Genomic DNA, 21,113 nt, shown 5'->3' with positions numbered 1-21,113 from the left:
TCAGTTTCTAGACAAGTTTTTAGATGTTACATATGTTTTATAGCTTATGTATTATAATATAAACTGCATTAATGCAGGCAAATACTGCAAATATATACTGATAATTTCATTCCTTTCTGGATTTTCCTGGTTTGTAAGGCACATTCAGAAATGACAAACATTTACTTTCAGACTGCTAAGACAAAAAGCTGCTTCCAACAAGCAGACACTCTAGAATTTAGAGGCTTTAAGGTTGCTATCTCCCATATAACTCTATTACCCTTTAGCTTACTTTACCTTATCAAGCTGGGAGACTACTTCCCACAGCAAGGAATGTAAAACGGAAAGCTCTCTGCCCAGATCAATGTAACCATCAAATCCTGGGGTATTTGAAATGGTGTCTGGATTAGAGATCTCCAAAAGAAAGCGTTTCATTCCACCCCATTCATGTTCTAAGAAATCATTCATGAATGCCATATATTCTTCTTTATTACCAAATCTGAAACAGAGGGGAAAGAAAATGGGGGGGGGGGGTGGACACAATGAGGAAGAGGTGATATGAGGAAGAAGTGATCTTGGGGTGGGGGAAATAGCATAAGTGATCATTCTAATTGACATTATACAAAACTATAATTTTGGGAAGGTAAGTGACTAATTCATTATCTGAGTGATATATACTAAACTGTACTTTAATACTTAAAAATTTCAATAGCATCCTATTTACTATTCAGCAAATTTATAGTTTTTTCTTCTGATATTTAAAGCTATCTATAAAACTGCTTTCCTTCACCTAGCAGCTTATCAATACAAACCTTTAATACTACTAACATTCTTGAAGTTTCCTAAGCAAATTATACTCTCTTCCCCCCAAGACTTTGGTCATATTATTTATTTTTACTAGAGAACTTCCCCTCTTCTTTGTCTATATAGACTGTTGCTATCTTTAGGGTCTAGCTTAAGTCCATAAAACCTGTTGCAAAGTAAACTAAAATATCCTTCACCAGAAATAGCTCAAATGTGGGTAAATATATTTATTATGCACATTTATATGTGAAATAGTAAAATACATAAAATTAAGATAGTGCACTTTTTTTTTGCCTCCAGGGTTATTACTGGGACTTGGTGCCTATACCACAAATCCATTGTTCCTAGAGGCCATTCTTTCCCCATTTTGTTGCCCTTGTTATTGTCATTATTATTACTGTTGTCATTGCTATTGTTGTTGCTGGATAGGACAGAGAGAAATCGAGAGAGGAGGGAAGACAGAGAGGGGGAAAGACAGACACCTGCAGACCTGCTTCACCACCCATGAAGCAACCCCCCTGCATGTGGGGAGCAAGGGGCTAGAACTGGGATTCTTAGGCCGGTCCTTGCACTTCGTACCATGCGCACTTAAATCTACTGCGCTACTGTCCGACCCCCAAGATAGTGCACTTCTAATGAGCCAATATTTATTCACAAAAACATCTCAGTAAATTCGTAGTTTTTCATTAACATATTGCTAATAGAAACTTACCTTTTTAAAAAATATTTTTTGCTTTTTAAAAAATATTTATTCCCTTTTGTTGCCCTTGTTGTTTTATTGTTGTAGATATTATTGATGTCATCGTTGTTGGATAGAACAGAGAGAAATGAAAAGAGGAGGGGAACACAGAGAGGCGGAGAGAAAGAGACACATGCACACCTGCTTCACCGCCTGTGAAGCGACTCCCCTGCAGGTGGGGAGCCGGGGGTTTGAAGTGGGATCCTTACACCGGTCCTTGTGCTTTGCACCATGTGTGCTTAACCCGCTGTGCTACAGTCTGACTCTCAGAAACTTATAAATTTTAATACTGTAGTGTACTGAGGAGTTGAACCTGGATTACCACATGGCAATATAGACACCTTACCAGGTGAGCTATGATGCTGGACCTTGGCTAGTGGTTTCAGTAGCACTGTTACAATGTGCGAGGACCAGGTTTGAGCCCCCAGTCCCAACCTGCAGGGGGAAAGCTTTGAGAGTGGTGAAGCAGTACTGCAAGTGTCTGTCTCCCTCCCTCCCTATCACCCCCTTCACTCTTAATTTCTGTCTCTAACCAGTAAATAAATAAATAAATAAAATTTAAAAATTAAAAAAAACAACTGGTTTGTAATTTTTTGTTGCTATTTTTAATAACACCACAATGAAAATCGACTGCCACCTCTCCAGATTCAAAGGAGGTCTCGAAACTTTACATCAGGCTCAACCTGACGCTGTTGACTGGCTACGGAAGAAGGGCAAACGCTAGAAGAAGAAGAAGAACTATGAAAACCTTGTAACGTGAGTGATGAGGCTTCCAATTTCATAGAAACTTTAGGTCTCCTGTATTTTTGTATGTTTTTAAATTTTTTATATTTTTTTATCTTTATTTATTTATTGGATAGAGACAGTGAGAATGTGAGGGGGAGGGGGAGTACAGAGGGAGAGAGACAGAGAGAGACACCTGCAACACTGCTTCACCACTTGCGAAGTTTTCCACCTATAGGTGGGGACTGGGGGCTTAACTGAGGTCCTTGCACACCACCCAGCCCCTTGTATTAGTTATTTTTATAAAGTAGTTTTGGCATTAACACTTACTTGGCAAAGTTAGCCAGGTTCTGAATGACCTTGGCAATAAGAGTGAGAGTCCGAGACGTACGATCATCAGGATACTCCTGCATAAGGTTGAAAAGACTGGGAGACATAATGGCTGGGCATAAGAACCGAAGGAACAAAGAGGCACTGATGAGTCGCTCACTGATATCTTGCTTGCCTCGGTTCAGACACTGCTGCTTCCATGATGCAAACACTTCTTTCAACTCACGAGGAAAAACACTAGGGGAGGGAAAAAGGATCAAAATCTCTGAAAGTTCCATCACCCAGGAGAGTCCCAGGGATTCCCCACAATGGCTCCATACACTGCTACTCTAGAGTCTAGCTGTGGAAAATTCACAGAAGCCCACATGGAGACTGGAGACCTAAAGCTACAAAACCCAGGATTAGTGGAGACTTAGTTTTGCTGAGTGGAAAAAAATGAGATGGGGGAAAAGGGTACATCATTGGGTGTAACAAAGTTTGCCATAATCTCTCTAAAGATTACCTGTAAAAAATCTTCCAAATTTCAGCAACTACTAGGCTTAAAGACATGATAAAAATCTTATAACCCCTATTTAATACTAGAAACTATTTTAGAAAGCCACTACAACACCTTTAGTATTAGAAGACGTGGTGTTGGGAGTCAGGCGGTAGCGCAGCAGGTTAAACGCAGGTGGCACAAAGTGCAAGGATGGGTATAAGGATCCTGGCTCAAGCCCCTGGCTCCCCACCTGTAGGGGGTTCACTTTGCAGGTGGTGAAGCAGGTCTGGAGGTGTCTATCTTTCCCTCGCCCTCTCTGTCTCCCCTTCCTCTCTCCATTTCTGTCTGTCCTATCCAACAATGACGACAACAATAATAACTACAACAATAAAACAAGGGCAAGAAAAGGGAATATATATATGGCATGGTGCTAATATTCTGGGGAAATGTGTTTATGGAGTCAGTTCAGGAGTACATCTGATTATAGTAGAGCTTTAGATTGTAGGCTAGACCATATTAGAGAAACAGTGTTTTTCCCTTCAATCTTTAGGTTGGAAAATAGTGGAAATGTTGTGGTGACTTTTACATGGAAAAATTAAAATTCGATAAAATGAGGATGAACACTGATACCAGCTCACCAGTAGGAGTTGATGATTTTGCAGAAAGCAAGCTCACAACACATTTTCAGGTTGCTCTGATGGTCTATCAGTTCACTAGATGAACATTTGCTGGGATCTACTTCACAGTTCTCATCTGACTCATACAAAGCTTTGATGAATTCACCTAGTTAAAGAGATAAGATGACATATTATATCACTATAAATATCTTCCTGACTAGAATATCTTCCTGATTAGAGTAAAAGGATTTGGGATTGTTTTCCAACATGCTTTCTGAGGCATTTTTTCTGAGACTGGGTTTAAATTTGCTCATGGGATTACTGTTTTGGAACCTAAGAGTTACATCTCATATGAAAGATTTATTTACTATATGCTGGAAGTGAAAAAATAGCAATCATTACCATTCTCATCACATTATTTATTTAAAAAGTTATCACTTTAAACAATGATAAGTTTTAATTTATTTATCTGAAACAACAAATACATTTGGCAGGAACTTGCTGTTTGTTATAAGGTTCCTTTACCAGCATCACTCTTCCTTTGGAATAAATAACTTGACCTGACTGAATAAATAGTTCACCAAAGGTTTTAAATTACAATGGTACCAAAGTGCAGATTTGAGTAAGATTCTCTTCTCTAGGTTTGCCTCTTATAATGGGAAACACCCTATTACAGCAGAGCAAAGCATCTCTTTATATTATATATAAAACGTGCTGTTTGTTTGTTTTGATGATCACTGGGATTCACTGTTCCAGGTCAATTTGTTTCAAATTGAAAGAGACAAACAGTAGGAGAGAGGTAAAGACATCATAGCACCACAGCTCTACAACTACCCCTAGTGCAGAGGGAGTCAGGCTTAATAAACTCTGGCCATATGCATAACAATGTAGGTCTTGTTCCAGAACAGCTAGCTTATTGGCCCAAATTTTAAAATTTTAATAAACTTTATTTAGAAGCTCTGTTTATATATCCTATTCTCTATAAGGATATGAACAATATGTCCTGAAATAGCAAATATTCAATCTCCCTCTTGATCTTCTAATATTCTATATCTTGAATATGCTCTATTCTTCCACATCTCAGTTTTGTGCTTATTTTTCCCCACAATGACTGTCTCATCTCAAGAATAAATACCTTTAAGAGGTTGGGGACCATGTTTTTGTTTTTGTCTTTATTTTTTAAAAAATATATTGTTTTGGGAGTCCGGCATTAGCACAGTGAGTTAAACACATGTGGCGCGAAGCACAAGGACCAGCGTAAAGGGTCCTGGTTCGAGCCCCAGCTCCCCACCTGCAGGGAAGTCGCTTCACAAGCGGTGAAGCAGGTCTGCAGGTGTCTATCTTTTTCTCCTCTTCTGTCTTCCCTATCTCTCTCCATTTCTCTCTCTCCTATCCAACAACAATGGCATCAATAAAAACTACAACAATAAAACAAGGGCAACAAAAGGGAATAAATCAATGAATAAATAAATAAATATTTAAAATATATATACTGTTTTATTTATTGGATAGGGACAGAGAGAAATTGAGAGGTAAGGGGCAGATGGAGACGGAGAAAGAGAGACACCTGTAGCACTGCTTCACCACTTGAAGTTTCTCTCTTGCAGATGGGGGACAAGGGCTTGAACTTGAATCCTTGCACATTGTAACGTGTGTTCAACCAGGTGTTACAGTGCCTGGTCCCTGCTTTTTTTTTTTTTTTTTTTTTTTACCTCCAGGGCTTAGTGCCTGCACCATGAATCCACTGATCCTGGAGACTATTTTCCCATTTTGTTGCCCTTATTGTTGCCCTTGTTGCTGTTATTGTTGGATAGGATAGAGCGAAATCAAGAGAGGGGAAGATGAGAAGGGGAGAGAGAGATAGATATCTGAGAACTGCTTCACTGCTTGTGAAACGACCCCCCAAAAGATGGGGAGACGGAGTTTCAAACCTGGCCTTAATGTCGGTCCTTGCACTTTATGCCATGTGTGCTTAACCTGCTGCGCTACCACGTGCCCTGCTTTTGTTTTGAATAGAGGCAATGAAAGAGAAAGAGATGACAGCATGTGAGCTTCTTTCAGTGGTGGGGGGCTGGGCTCAGATCTGTGTAAGGCATATGGCAAAGCAGCACACTATCCAAGTTTTATTTATTTACTTTTTTTTTCCACTGGCCCAGAAGCCAGGTTTTATGAATGTTCAAAACTCCACTCCCTCAAGTATCCCTTAGAGCACTGCAGGTAATCAATCAATAATTATATCATAAATACTTTTTAACATGTACCCTTGAGTTTTTATATGTCTTTATGAACAAAGAAGTCCGTAACTTCTTATTTTACTTGAGTTTCAGATTATTTGTACTGGGTTTCATGAAAGCAAAACATTTCTGCATAATTAAGTAGCAGCAGCAACATGAAAGACATTTATAACAAAATGTTTAAGCAATGAAATAAATGAAAAAAACTAAAAATAGCTATGACAGAGGATGACAAGTTAGTGCTTGGAAGAAAAATACTTGGAGAACAGAAAGGAAAGTGTATAGAAAAAGTAAAAAGGTTTTGGAACCAGACAAATATAGGTTCAAATCCTGAATCTATTACTTAGCTGTCTATGGGTTTTGGAAATTGCTTATTTAGTCCAAACTTAAATTTATATATTTATAAGACAACACACAATTCCCCACCCTATGGAGCTATTTCAAGTATTAGAAATAATACATAAATAATATCTACTAGGGTACCTAGCCTAGGTTCCTTTGTATGACAAATTATGTAACTTTTAAAATAATTTCTTCCAGAAATAAATTGGAAAAATGCTGACTTATAGATCAATTCTCATAAGATTGACATTTGACATGTTCTCAATGTCTTTATCTTGTGTGATTCCATATAATCTCTCACTGAAAGTGTACCTACATTTAAAGCCAAGTCATCAAAGTAATAATCCATGTAAAGATTAGCATACATAACTTCCTCTCAAAGTAATAATCCATGTAAAGATTAGCATACCTAACTTCCTCTCTCTCTCCCTAGGGCCGTGTGCCTGTGTGATTGCACTGCTCTGGGGTATACCCCTCCTCGCCCCCGCCACAAAGACAGAGATAGGGAAACATAACAGCTTCAAAGTTTCCTCTGGTGCTTCAGTACTCTCATGTGGTGTGATGAGGGCTTGAACTGGGCTTCATGTATGGCAAAGCAGGCACCCTCTCAGGTGACTTATCTCATCCCCCCAATTTATATAATAAATATTGTATTTAGTGAATTAAATATATAAATATATGCATGTATATATATGTATTAGGGAAACAATATCAATAAACAAGTCATGAATTTTAAGAATATTGTTCTTTTATTTTTCAAGAGTCATATAACTCTAAAAGTTCAGAAGTAAATCTCCACTAAAGGTAAAATTTAAAAAAATATATAATTAATGACATATTTAAAATCATTCAAAATACAGAAAAATTTTGATTTCTAAAACTATAACCTATTTCTGATGATGTGAAAGTACTACACTGAAAAGGGAACCTTTCAGATTTGTACCTAAAATTTGCTTACCTGATAGAAACTTAGAGTCAGATTCAATAATCTATTTGTATTTGCTTTCTTGACTTAAAGGAGTCAAAGGAGATAGGTATTCACTATACTAATTAAATGGTTGTATGCCTCTTTACCTTTTGTTCATGTGGTTTTTTTCTTCATTCAAATTTCTCCCAATTCCCTCATCCAATCTGTTTTTATATAACCATTCTCTTTGTCAAGCTCACACACCATAAATGGACTTGACAAGGGGAAGTTTTATAGTAATGTCAGTTATAAAATTCTTTAATTCTCTGAAAAAGCAAAGGGTTTCTCATTTTATTTTTAGTTTTTATTTATTTATTTGTTATTGGATAGAGACAGAGAGAAACTGAGAGAGAAGGGAGAGATAGAGAGGAAGAGAGAAAGAGAGACATCTGCAGACCTGCTTCACCGCCTGTGAAGTGACTCCCCTGCAGGTGGGGAACTGGGGGCTTGAATCGGGATCTTAACCAGTCCTTGCGCTTTGTGCCAGGTGTGCTTAATCCGCTGCATTACCGTCAGACTCCCTCTCTATTTATTATGGTATTGAAATCTTCTTTCTGCTTTGCCTGCTTGGGCCTGGTGTCTGTACAACTCTATTGCTCCTGGTAGACCTCTTTGCCTTTCACTCTCAGATAAAGAAACACAAAAGTCCTGTTCACTATGCCATGGCTCCCATTTGGTGACAGAGACTTGAATAGGGGTCTTCTTGCATAGTGACATGTGCACTTTAGAAGGCAAGCTGTCTCCCAGCCCTAGTGTGGGCTTATTTTTCCCTTTTTATTTTCTTATACTGTAAACTCCTTAAGGTAAACAATCAATTTATTCAATATACTTCATAGTCTACTCTTTATAGTCACATATGACTGCTGAGCTTTTGAAATATAACTAATGCAAACTGAAAAGTAAAATAAGTATAAAATACACAGTAAATTTCAAATCACAGAAAAAGTTGAATACTTCATCAATAATTTTATATTGTATAGTTAGCAATATTTGTCTGTACTGGGTTAAGCAAGATGCTATTAAATTGTCTCATTTCACTCTTTTTATACTGTGACCACCACAAAGAGAAACTTAGTATGTGGCTAAAATTATGTGGCTCCACAGTCTAAAGGAAGTACTGTGAATATAAAGGTAAAAGAACTGGCTATGTTCTTCAAGAAACTCATGTCTGCTTTATCATGGCATTTATCAAAGTGTATAGTTACTCTAGTGATTAACATCTGAATTTATGAGCAAAGACAGAAGCGCAAGTGAATGTGAGGTCAGTAAGAAGCACTGACCAGGCAAAAATTAGTTAGTGTAAAATATTCTGAAGACCTTAAAGACAGAAAATTAAAGTTGTGAGAACTGGCAAGAGTTTCTTTGTTTTTGGTGCATAATAACAAATGCTAACACTTTTAAGGTTTAGATAATATATCTATACTACAGGATAAATTCCTTATACTCTGGAGTAAGTAGGCTCCTCTCTAGTAGTAATATTCACTAATATTACTGTGTATTTCTGAATCAGTAACTTAGTGGCCTGAGAAAAGGTAAGATATGTTGATTTTTTTTTTTCTTTTTGGGTACATATTGTAGACCAAACTGCTATACCTCTACTACTTAGTATTACAGACTTCTTATAGATGAAATCCAAACTTCTAACACTTTATAGTCAGCCAGAATAAAGTAACACAGAATTTGAACTCAGTTCATCTTATGAGGGTGAAGTAACTTAAAATTCAAAGGGGAAGAAAATAAAACAGATATTTTTTTCCTACATACCCAGTGCATCATGTAGATACTGTTGTCCCACCAACTTGAGGTATTCCTCAATGGATTTGGTGGCAATGGTGTTTTCTCTGAAGATCAAGACATCATGCTCTCCACAACGATCCACCTCAGACATCACCAAGTCGGTCAGAAAATCCTGGTAGAATAATGTTCAATCAGGCAGAAAGCAACTGAATAAATAATATATGTTAGAAGAGACTGAGGAAATATCATCATCCTGAGAATGCCGATTAAAATGTTAAAAGTTAGGCTCAGGGGCTGTGTGGTGGTGCACTTAGCTGAGCACACATTATAATGTGCAAGGACCTGGGGTTCAAACCCCCAGTCCCCACCTGCAGGGGAAGCTTCACAAGTAGTGAAGCAGGCTTGCAGGTGTCTCTCTGGCTCTTTTCCTCTCAATCTGGCTGCCTCTAGAAAATAAAGATAATAAGAAGGGAGTCGGGCGGTAGTGCAGTGGGTTAAGCGCAGATGGCACAAAGCACAAGGACCTATTAAGGATCCCGGTTTGAGTCCCCAGCTCCCCAACTGCAGGGGAGTCGCTTCACAGATGGTGAAGCAGGTCTGCAGGTGTCTATCTTTCTCTCCCCCTCTCGTCTTCCCCTTCTCTCTCCATTTCTCTCTGTCCTGTCCAACAACAGCAACATCAACAATAATTACAACAATAAAAAAAGACAACAAGGGCCACTAAAGGGAATAAATAAATAAATATTTAAAAAAGAAAATAAAGATAATTAAAAAAAAGGTTAGCACCAAAATGTCTTTGTTTAAAATTCTTTCTAAGATTATTCTATTAAGTTTTTTCAGAAGGACCAAATGTAGATGTGTGAGTGCTTATATCTTCTGGTTTCTTTTGCCTCCTCAGCCTCATCTTATACCATTCTCTCAGGATTTGGTTCTAGCCACTATAGCATTTGTGAAAACTTTCAGCCCATTGTTGTCTATTCACAAGATAGTTTTCATAATTGCAGTTCTTAGTTCTGCTTCACTCCTACCCCTGCTATCATGAGATTAATGTCTCTAATACTTTGGATTTTAGTTTACATTTGTGTAAAGTCCTGCCAGACCAAAACTGTCCTTTGACTCTACTAGCCAGGACTCCTTAATTCACACTTACAGTTCCATAATTTTGCTTTTCTTTTTGTATTTTTCCACTATAATCACACATTTATTTCTATAGTTACTTGACTAATACCTGCTTTCCCCATGAGGCCAGAATTTTTTTTTAATTTTAAAAACATTGTTTTTTTATTATCTTTATTTATTTATTGGATAGAGACAGCCAGAAATCAAGAAGGGAGAGGGGATAGAGAAGGAGAGAGACAGAAAGATACCTACAACACTGCTTCACCACTTGCAAAGCTTCCTCCCTGCAGGTAGGAACTGGGGGCTTAAACCTGGGTCCTTGCACATTGTATCCTGTGCACTCAACCAGGTATGCCACCACCCAGCCCCAAGGCCAGAGATTTTTGTTTGTTTATCTTTGTATTTTCAGCATCTGACAATTTCTGGCATATATTAGGAGTCCAAAACACAATAGTTACAAATTGTTCCACAACATCAACATAGTATTATTTGAATTTGGGAGGGCAGACAGCATAATGGTTATAAAAAGGATTACTTGAATTCATTTTCTAAACTCTCTACATACCCATGTATGTAATATGTAATATGTGCATGTATCTCATGTATCCATCCATCCATTCAGGAGGAAGGCATAAGGAATATAAAGTCCCCCCAAAACAGCTGTTTTACTACCCAATAGTTTTAAAGAACTTGATAAAATACAATGTTTATGGTTGTTCCGTTTGAAATGTGAATAACACTGAATATTTTGAATGTTATGTATTCATTGACTATTTAAAGTATTTAAACCTAAAACAGCTTTTTTACTCTTAAAAAATCCAGCATTTTAAATTAAAGATATTTGAGGCAATTCAACAGTGTCCTCAGTTGTAGACTGATGCTAAGAGATAGGAAGAAACTTTTGGGAGTGAAGATAACCTTTTGTGTCCTGATTGTTATGGTGGCTTCAAAGACCATAATTGGTACAACAATCTGTCAAAAAACATTTATTTTTTTCCACTTTATGTGGATCTAGTTTTTTTGTATGTAAACTATATCTGAATAAAGTTGTTTAAAAATTCAGGCAGCGGTGCACTCGTTTAAGTGCACATCTTACCATTTACAAGGACCTGGGTTGGAGCCCCTGGTCCCCACCTCCAGGGGTTCTACTTCACAAGTGGAGAAGCAGGTCTACAGGTGTCTATCTTTCTCTCCATCTCCCTACTCCTCTCAATTTCTCTATTTTGTCAAGTAAAAGACTAAAAAATGGGGTGGGGTGGGGAATGGTGAAAATGGCTGCTGGAAGCGGTGGATTCATTCTGTAGGCACCAAGCCCCAGAGATAACTCTGGTGGCAAAAACAAAACAAAAACAAAAACAAACAAAAAAACCCTTGAATAACTGAAGAGCAGAAAAACATATCCACAGTTTCAAAGATGACTATAAATTTTTCAGTGGCATCCATCAAATGTGCTGTATTATATTTAACATTTTTAGAAAGTTTCAAAATAGCAACCACAAAAAATGATGAAGAATAAAAGCAGTTTGATAAGGGATTATTAGATGCATTTATATATTCTGATTTATAAAAAGGAAACTTAAAAAGGAATTTATTTTATTGTCTGGTTTATTTTATTATTCTGGCTGTCAATGCCTTCAGGTTTAAAGCTTAATTTTTATCATGATAAATTTCCATATAATACAAAGGAGATTCTGGCTAACCAAACTTTATTTATTTATTTAATTTTATTTTTAAAAAATATTTTTTTCCCTTTTTTTGCACTTGTTGGTTTTTCATTGTTGTAGTTATTATTGTTATTGATGTCATCACTGTTAGATAGGATAGAGAGAAATGGAGAAAGGAGGGGAAGACACAGAGGGAGAAAGATAGACACCTGCAGACCTGCTTTCACCGCTTGTGAAGAGACCCCCCTGCAGGTGGGGAGCCGGGGGCTTGAACCAGGATTCTTTTTTTTTTTTTGAATTTTTTATTACCTTTATTTATTGGATAGAGAAAGCCAGAAATCAAGGGGGGGTAGAGAGGAAGAGAAAGAGAGATACCTGCAGCACTGCTTCACCACTTGTGAAGCTTTCCCCCTGCAGGTGGGGACCACTAGAACTGAGATTCTTAAGCCGGTCTGAGGGCTCGAACTGGGATCCTTAAGCGGGTCCTCGCACTTTGCACATGCACTTAAGCTACTGCGCTACCGCCGGACTCCTCCCCTTTTTTATTTAATGGGTCTTCCTTCTTTCCTTCCTCTCTTTTATAATTTGATAGGACAGAGAGACATTGAAAAGGAAAGGAAACTAGAGAGGAAGAGATACCTGCTATAATGCTTCACTGCTCATGAAACATCCCTCCTGTAGGTGGGGACTGGGGCTTGAACCCAGGTCCTTGTGCATAGTAACATATGTGCTACCACCTGGCCCCCTAACATGCTTTTTATATTTTCCCCAATTTTTATTTCTATACTAACTGAAATGAAATAGGGCTACAATGAAATAACTATCAGTTACATAACCTCCCTTGGTAATTTTATCCCAAATTTAGCTTTTAATGATGACTCTAGCTAATGCCTAGTATGCTTCCTTCTGTGACTAGGGAGTATAGTCATCAGTTAAGTTTAATGTAAAATATAGTGAAGAGTAAAACTTAACAGCACACTATAGCACTGAAGATAAATAATCTCGAATACATTACAGGATTATTATACTAGCTCCATAATTAATTTTGCCTGACAATAAAAAACTAGCTATAATATTTGTCTCATGCAGACTTAAAATAAATATTAGCTGGTCTATTTTACTTTAGTTTTACAATCCTCATATTTTTTAAGATTAAGAACTGCTAATAGGCTTCCACCTCATTTTTTTTTTTTTTGCCTCTAGGGCTATTGCTGGGGCTTGGTGCCTGCACTATGAATCTACTGCTCCTAGAGGCCATTTTTTCCCCATTTTTGTTGCCTTTGCTGTTGTTATTGTTGTTTTAATGTTGTTGCTGTTGGACAGGACAGAAAGAAATGAAGAGAGGAGAAGACAGAGAAGGGGAGAGAAAGACAGACACCTGCAGACCTGCTTCACCTCTTCTGAAGCTACCTCCCTGTAGGTGGGGAGCGGGGGTTTGAACTGGGATCTTACTCTTCACGCCATTATCCACTTCACACCATATGTGATTAACTCACAGTGCTACTGCCCCCCCCCCCCAATTTTTCAAAGTACGTACATATTTCTAATTTTGGATCACCACAGAATCCAAGCTTGGGGCTTTTTTTTTTTCCTTTCCCCCTTACTCTGCAGAGCAGTCAGTGTTCAACTCTGGCTTATGGTGGTATAGGGGAGAATGAATCTGGAACTTTGGAGCCTCAGGCATGAAAGTCTTTTTGCATTACCATTATGCTATCTTCCTCCACCTGCATGTTTGTTTATTCACAAAAGGTAGGAAAAAGAATTTGGGTAAAGCAATCCTTTTCTACTTACCTTGGCTCGCCCTGTACTTTGAAGAATGTGAACTAATGCACAAGCTAACTCTTCTTTATTTCTCACACTAATGACTGGCTCAAGGACAGAACACAGCATGGTATAATTGCTGGTGACAAACTCTGCAAATTCTTTGTATTGCTCCATAGGCAGAATGGTGATAGTTTGGAAGCGTGACTTAATTCGAATGGAAGGTCCTCCAGTCTTTCCTTTGTTAGGCGTAGGTGTACTTACTGGGTACCATTTTTCTACAAATTGTCGACCAGTCACACTGGCAGTGGGGATGTTAACTAGCCCTACATAATTATTCTTGTCTTTTTTCTTCTTTTTTTCCACATCTTTATAAATATGAACTGTAATACTATGAATAGATGGAAGGCTATAGAATTCAAAATGTTCACCCCAGAAAATATTGTCTGCTTTGGTCTTGCTGGTTGTACGAGCAAAAAGAGTATCATCAAGGCACAGTTCGCAGAAATATTTTTTTTTCGGGGCAAGGTCCTTAGCTTCAATGATCCATAAACGAAGAACATTTTCAGCTCGTCTGCAATTATCCTATTAAAAAGCAAAAACAGTGAGTTTGAGAGTTGAAAGCCTAGAAAGGTATTTTCCTCTTGAAAAAATGTGATTTTCGTCAGAGTAGTTAATAAATAAAGGTGCTGCTATATTATTGTTGAGGAAAATAGCAAGGCTATACTGCAATTTTAGAAAACTTATTTCAATGGGGTTAAAAAAATACCTTGTAGCATCCCAAGGAGAGCACAATGGATAATAGACCCTCAAGGATGAGCCCCTGACTTTGATGCCTGGCAAGTCAAGTACCAGAATAATGATCTGATTTTCTTTGATAAATAAATACATCTTAAAAAAATACCTTGTGATATAAATTCTTATATAGTTAACCTACAGGCAGATAGACTAGTTTCTGAAAATACAGATAAATAGTAAATGTGTTTTAAAAACTCTATAAAGATGAAGGTATTACCACTTTTATCAATTTATTACTTACAGTTAAAAAAGTTGATACTCAAAGTTACTATTACCTTATTTGGTTGAACTGTCCTGCGAAGATTTTCCATCCACTTATCTCTCTCTGAGGCAGAGTTACAGCTGAAACACTTACTTCCACTTAAGTAGGTAACCTTCAAAACAAAGATTAGAGATAAAGCAAAGGTCATATATGGCTTGGGATTCCATCTTTCTTGTTCTACATTAAGAATAAAGAATATGCAATGAACTCAAATCATACCACATAAAATCAAAATGATCTTTTGTGATATCTGTATTTATATCTATATTCACTTTTTGTTATCTATGTGGTATCTAGAACTCATAGTAGTATGCTGATATGAGAACAAAGACCTTTAAGAATTCAACTTAGGGGGGCTGGGCTGTGGCACACCTGGTTGAGCACATGGTACAGTGTTCAAGGACCTGGGTTCAAGCCCCCTAGTCTCCACCTACAGGGGGAAAACTTTGCAAGCAGTGAAGCAGTGTGCAGGTCTCTCTCTTCCTCTCTCCCTCTTCCCTCTTGATTTCTTGTCTGTATCCAAAAAAAAAAATAAATAAAAATAAAAGAATTCAACTCAGGGACCTAGAATTGGCCTACAGAGCAGAAATATAAAAACTGAAAGTCTTTCAGGCCACATCTTAAATTACTTGCAAATAAATATACCCAATTTTGAGTTATTCAAATATTACTAAAAAGGGAGGAGAGTCTCTAAAAAGCTGATCAAATTCTGGGGAACTGTCTTTACTAAAATGTTACAGAAAGGTACTAAAGGAAATTGAAAAGAACTGCTGTCATTGAAGAACCCTTTTCGTTCTCTGTAAATTAAAAGACTGCAACCAGTCTATTAATTCACACTCGTCATTACCTTAGCCTGGCCATTCTTGTTATTATACTTTAAAATGCTCTATATGGGAGTCGGGCGGTAGCGCAGTGGGTTAAGTGCACGTGGCACAAAGCGCCAAGGACTGACGCAATCCCGGTTCGAGTCCCTGGCTCTCCACCTGCAAGGGAGCTGCTTCACAGGCGGTGAAACAGGTTTGCAGGTGTCTATCTTTCTCTCCTCCTCTCTCAGTTTCTCTCTGTCATATCCAATGACAACAACAAAAATAATAATAACCACAACAATGATAAAACAACAAGGGCAACAAAAGGGGATAAAATGGCCTCTAGGAGCAGTAGATTCGTGGTGCAAAAAAATATAAATAAATAAAATAAAAAACAAAATGCTATGTAGATGCCTAACACTGGACGTGGTATACAACTTGCCAAATTTATTTCTACATATAGGAATACATTCAATCAACTTTCATGCAAAAGAATACCAGCAAATGTCCCAATTGATGATGTATACTCAACACTGATTATATTTACTGTCCAATGTAGTAGCTATTAGCCTTATTATATGGCTAGTAAACTCCTGAATGTAGCTAGTTCTAACTAAGATATGCTACAGGCAGAAAAGAGACTACTAAACAAGTACATTTATAATTTTCTCAGGTTCAAAGGAAAAAAATGAGGCAACTGTAGTTATGGAAAAGTACCTCTTAATATCCTACCCTTCAGAAAGAACGTACAAAATCTCATTGAAAATTTTATAAAAGTTACATATTAAAATATTGGGCTAAATAAAAATTTAATTATGTCATATTTAAAATAAATACACAGAACACAAATAAATAAATAAACATGACACAGTTGTAGATCTTGAACTGTTTATGCTGGAGTTGTAAAAATTATAGTTTTGGTCAATTTTTTCAAGGAATCATTACAACTGGGGGCTTGAGTTTTTAAGAGAAAATTAATAGCATATAGTGGGTGATGTTTTCATTAATAGGGAAAATTAGCTCAGTAATTTAAAAAGTTAAAGCTATTCCTGTGATTTTTGCTGAGAATATACTGAGAGCCCAATTAATTGAAAACAGACTTTCCAATCTTTTCCCTGGATGTAGGTAATTTTCAAAATTCTTTATAGACTATATATCTTGCCTCAAAGCAGAAATCTTGTCCAAGGATACTGCTATGGAGAGGTTTCACTGATACAGGCTCCCCTCTACCAAGATCCAGACATTCCACTGCACTGCATGGGCTCAACAAGGATTCATGGGAACGTGATTCTTTTAGTTTAGGCAGTCCACGAGACCTAAAGACAGAAGATATTTAAGATAGTATAATTTGCCAACAGTGAAATGAAGTATTCAACCAAAAACCATCAACAAATTATAAAAGCCTAAGAGAAAAATTCATAGAGTAAATCAATAGTCAATCTACATCAGTAATAGTAGTAACCATGTATATACATACATACAATACACACACACACACACACACACACACACACACACACACACACACACACACACACACACTTTTCTTCAATAAAGAACAAAAACATAATGTATGCTAGTCTTACGGAAACTCAAAGCTCCAAAGAGACTGTTTATATCCTCATTCCTATCGTGGAGATGGAGAAATAATATACTATTCAAGGTTATCTTACACATTCTTTTTAATGCAAAGGTCTTGTCAAAATATAGCTTTATCCTGTATTACTGACAGAATAGTATCTTAATTTTCACTTTTTTTTTCTGCTTGGAAAACTGTATGTACACACCACCATCACCACCAAATTTTTCAGCAGATCTGATTTCCTTCTTTCAGAAGGTCTGATTTCTACCTCAACATGGAATTCCTTTCTAGAAAGCTGTTGGTTCTATCCAGGATTTACTACAAAAATAGGTGTAAGAAAGTAAAATGCTTTGAAGAAGGCTCCCACCCTCAAAAGTAATGTTCAAATTATCATTTTGAAGAAAAAAAAAACTGTCAGCATTACCTAGCTGACTTTGTTTCCTGTTACTTTATTTATTTTATTATTTTTTAAAATTGTTTCCTGGTTGTTAAAAAAAAAAAAAAGAATGCTGGGAATCCTGATTCTTGTCTCCCCAGGAGATACAATTTCACTGTTTTCTTGGAAGAATGAATGGAGTCAAATAATACAATGCACAATGTTCTTGAAACCAGAATTAAAAAGTCATGCAGTTTTACTTAATAATTACAGTATTTATTGATTGAAACACAAAGAGCTAAACACATATATTTCAAGCAGAGTACCTAGTAGTAGGGATAAAGTAGAGTGCTTTCTTTACAGATACTTGCTTTTGTAAAATCCAAAATATGCAGTGCCATTTATTTCCTGGAAATAGCCATATTAACATTAAAATTAACTGGAATACTTAATGCTAGTGTGGCTTTTGGTAAAATTATAAAGCAATGCTATAGAAGAAAGTAGTACTAATGGTAGATATTTTCCACCAGTTTCTACCTTAACACTGTTTAATCAAACTCCATACAGTAAAAAACAACTTTTAGTTTATTTTCTCCTACACGCAACCCCCCCCCCCCCACTTAATCTAGATTGAAAAAGAATCTTTCCAAGGTCAAAAATTCATTTTTTTATAATACAGACACATGCCACCTAATATGCTATACATAAAAATCAAATAATGTAGCATTTATTGTTCCATTGAATAAAACATGTCATATACTACAAATACAACATACGACTATTACTATCTAAATGCAAATATAATTACCATATATTCTTTCACAATATGCTTTGTGGGAAACCTGGCTGAGGCAATAAGATACTACAATTTTTTAAACACATAAAAAACTAAGTCCATTTTTTTTTTTTTACCCAGGAATTGCTTGAAGGGGAAAAAGTCTCTTCTGCTCTAGTAATTAGCCTCTCAACAGGAAAAATTAAAACATACTTAAAATAGGAGGTACAACAAAAGGCTTGCTTTTATTTTTTAAAATCCTCTAGGAAATATATTCTAAAACACAAGTTACTTTTATTTCAAACAAGATAAATGTCTACCTACATGAAGCAATTGTACAGCCACCTGGCAGTGCAACCCCAAATCATAGTGGTGCCACATGTCACGGCATAGCGAGTCACTTTCTGAACTACATCTCAGATAACAACTGCCTGTTTAGAAGAAAAGGACAGTGGATGATTTCCCTGTTGCCTTCAGTTATTGATAGCATCTTTAGAAAAAAAAAATGCTTTCCAGCTGTAATTTCAAGTCTTCAGTAGAAGCAAAACAGGAGCACAAAAGATAGAACACGAAGTTATTTTTGAACAGGAGGCAGGATAAGCTTATTCCTTCTCCTCTTCCTTGAGGCTGCATCTAACCCTCAGGTGACATAAACAAGTTCCTGGGCTCTAGGCTAGGCCTGTTGCCATGGTGCTACATCTATAAGGAAATTACAGCCAGAAGGCAGCAGGGAGAGGCTGTGAGTGAAGGATTCAAGGAGCATGCTCTGGCTACCTGCCTGACCATTCTAAGACATGAAAGAAGGAATGGCAAGGCCCACTGTCATTTTCTTAGCTTCAAAGGAAAAAAAGAGAGGCAACTCTGGGAGTGGAAGAAAATCGCTTAAATCTGCTAAGGCAGAAATCTGAGAATAGTTAGTTTTCTTCAAATGTGATTCTCAGACCCCACTAGAAGAGTTTGCTACAAATCAGCTTACTAACTATGACCAGCCTCTCACATCCATTCTATCTCCTCTATAGTTATCACCCTAATTTAATATTCCTAGGCATTATTTTAATGAACTAAGCTGTATTACACATTTTTATTTTGCAGTATTTGGATAATTTGTTTATTTATTGTTATTTCCAATATGGAGCAAGTTTTATTCTAATAAAACAGCTCTTACTTCCAATGGCAGTCAGCCATTCAGCAGACATTACACTAAAGCCCTCTGGAATTAGAATTAAAACTACTCCTAGTTACTAAAATTTCAATTTTTAATACAGTTCAGTATTTCCTAGTGTTTAGCATTTACATAACTGTATGTATATATTTGACTATGCCTACACAAATATGAATTAATACTGAAATTATAAATATGTTCAACACTACTACTGAATGAATAAATAAGTCCTTCCTACATAGGGAAGAGAATGTCTCTGAGAACATAGAAGTAATTCCCAGAGAATCAGGATTACAGTAAACAGTAAGATGGAGATGGCTTGATGAGGGAGATATCATCTATGGAAATATTTCTATATAATAGCATTAGTAATTCTCAGTCTCCTCTAAGTCATGTTTATTACCTCTTTCACCAACATATGAACTGATTTTTCTTTGATTTTTAGAAACTCTGTATGACACTGGTTCACTTTTTTATCATAAAATAGAATGTAGATTTATTGAGAAAATAGTATCAGATCGAAACAACCTTTCCTGGTCTGACTTGACACTGGCCATTATCAAAGAGCCTAGTCTCATAAGTGTACATCGAGTCTCTTCTTGACCTTGCACATGATGCCCTGTCCCCTTCATCCCACATGCCATGTAAGAATGGTTCAGGGGTATGATACAACATTAAAAAAATTAATTGTTTATGTATTTATGTATTTATTTTAATATGAGAAATGGGGGGGGGGTTTACACCAGAGTACTGCATAGCTCTTTGGATTATAGCAGTGCTGGGGATTGAACCTGGGACTGCTATCTATCTAGCTCAACTATTCTTTAATAATTAGAGAACTAGTCAATACTTCCTAGAGACATGTTTTTTAAATTGGCCTGGAGCCAATTAAAAAGCACTTTTTAATTATCTTTATTAATTGTATAGAGACAGCCACAAATTGACAGTAAAGGGGAGAGAGACAGAGAGACACCCACTGCACTGCTTCCCCACGTGTGAAGCTATCCCCCTACAGGTGGGGACTGGGGGATCTAACCCAGGTCCTTCCACATTCTAACATGTGTGGTCAACCAGGTGTGCCATGACCTACCCCTGGGAGAAACAAGTTTCAAGAAATTCCATAATCTTTACTTTTTTATTTGCTTTGAGGCCAGTAGACAAGTTTCATTCTGCATGTATACCAAGATTCCTAAGGGGGTGTGTGTGCTTCATGAGCAGTGAAGCAGGTCAGCAGGTGTCTATCTTTCTTTCTCTCTCTGTTTTTTATATATTTATTTATTTTCCCTTTTGCTACCCTTGTTGTTTTTTATAGTTGTTGTAGTTATTGTTGTTGTTGATGTCGTTTTTAGATAGGACAGAGAGAAATGGAGAGAGGAGAGGTAGACAGAGAGGGAGAGAGAAAGACACCTGCAGACCTGCTTCACCGCCTGTGAAGCGACTCTCCTGCAGGTAGGGATCCAGGGTCTGGAACCCCGGATCCTTATGCTGGTCCTTGCGCTTTGCGCCAGGTAAGCTTAACCCACTGCGCTACTGTCCGACTCCCCTCTTTTCTCTCTACCTTCCCCTTTCAACTTTCTCTATCAAAAACAAAATAGTAAAAAAGCAAAAGCAAAAGCAAATAACCAAAAATAAATAAATAAATAAAATAAAAAAAGGGAAAAAATGGCCATGGGGAGAAATGGCTTTGTAATGCTGGCATCAAGCCCCATAGATAATCCTGGAGGCAATAAAAAAATGAAAATGATTTCTAGCATTGTGGTAGGTTAAAGGTAAAATCTAATTGCTTTGTTGATGAAGATTATCTACTGCTTCTGGCCAATAGTAAGAGACTAACTATAAGGTATGAGAGGCTTTCTAG

General features: G+C 37.0%; 1 protein-coding gene across 2 annotated transcripts in view; it reads right to left on the bottom strand.

Annotated features, from left to right (window-relative positions):
- The window catches only part of RASAL2 (RAS protein activator like 2), a 299,682-nt gene that overhangs the window by 35,363 nt on the left and 243,206 nt on the right, over positions 1-21,113 (bottom strand). For both annotated transcript variants that reach the window (XM_007535754.3, XM_007535755.3), the window contains exons 6-12: positions 16,523-16,676; positions 14,568-14,666; positions 13,525-14,079; positions 8,978-9,122; positions 3,692-3,836; positions 2,576-2,812; positions 277-478 (exon numbers count right to left, since the gene is read on the bottom strand). In XM_007535754.3, the coding sequence (XP_007535816.1) occupies positions 277-478; positions 2,576-2,812; positions 3,692-3,836; positions 8,978-9,122; positions 13,525-14,079; positions 14,568-14,666; positions 16,523-16,676 (1,537 nt within the window). The remainder of the gene's footprint in view (positions 1-276; positions 479-2,575; positions 2,813-3,691; positions 3,837-8,977; positions 9,123-13,524; positions 14,080-14,567; positions 14,667-16,522; positions 16,677-21,113) is intronic.

This window comes from Erinaceus europaeus, chromosome 9 (assembly GCF_950295315.1).
Source record: "Erinaceus europaeus chromosome 9, mEriEur2.1, whole genome shotgun sequence".
In the NCBI taxonomy this organism is placed as follows: domain Eukaryota; kingdom Metazoa; phylum Chordata; class Mammalia; order Eulipotyphla; family Erinaceidae; genus Erinaceus; species Erinaceus europaeus.
Note: the sequence above shows the minus strand (reverse complement) of the source record. Positions and strands in the feature narration are given on the sequence as shown.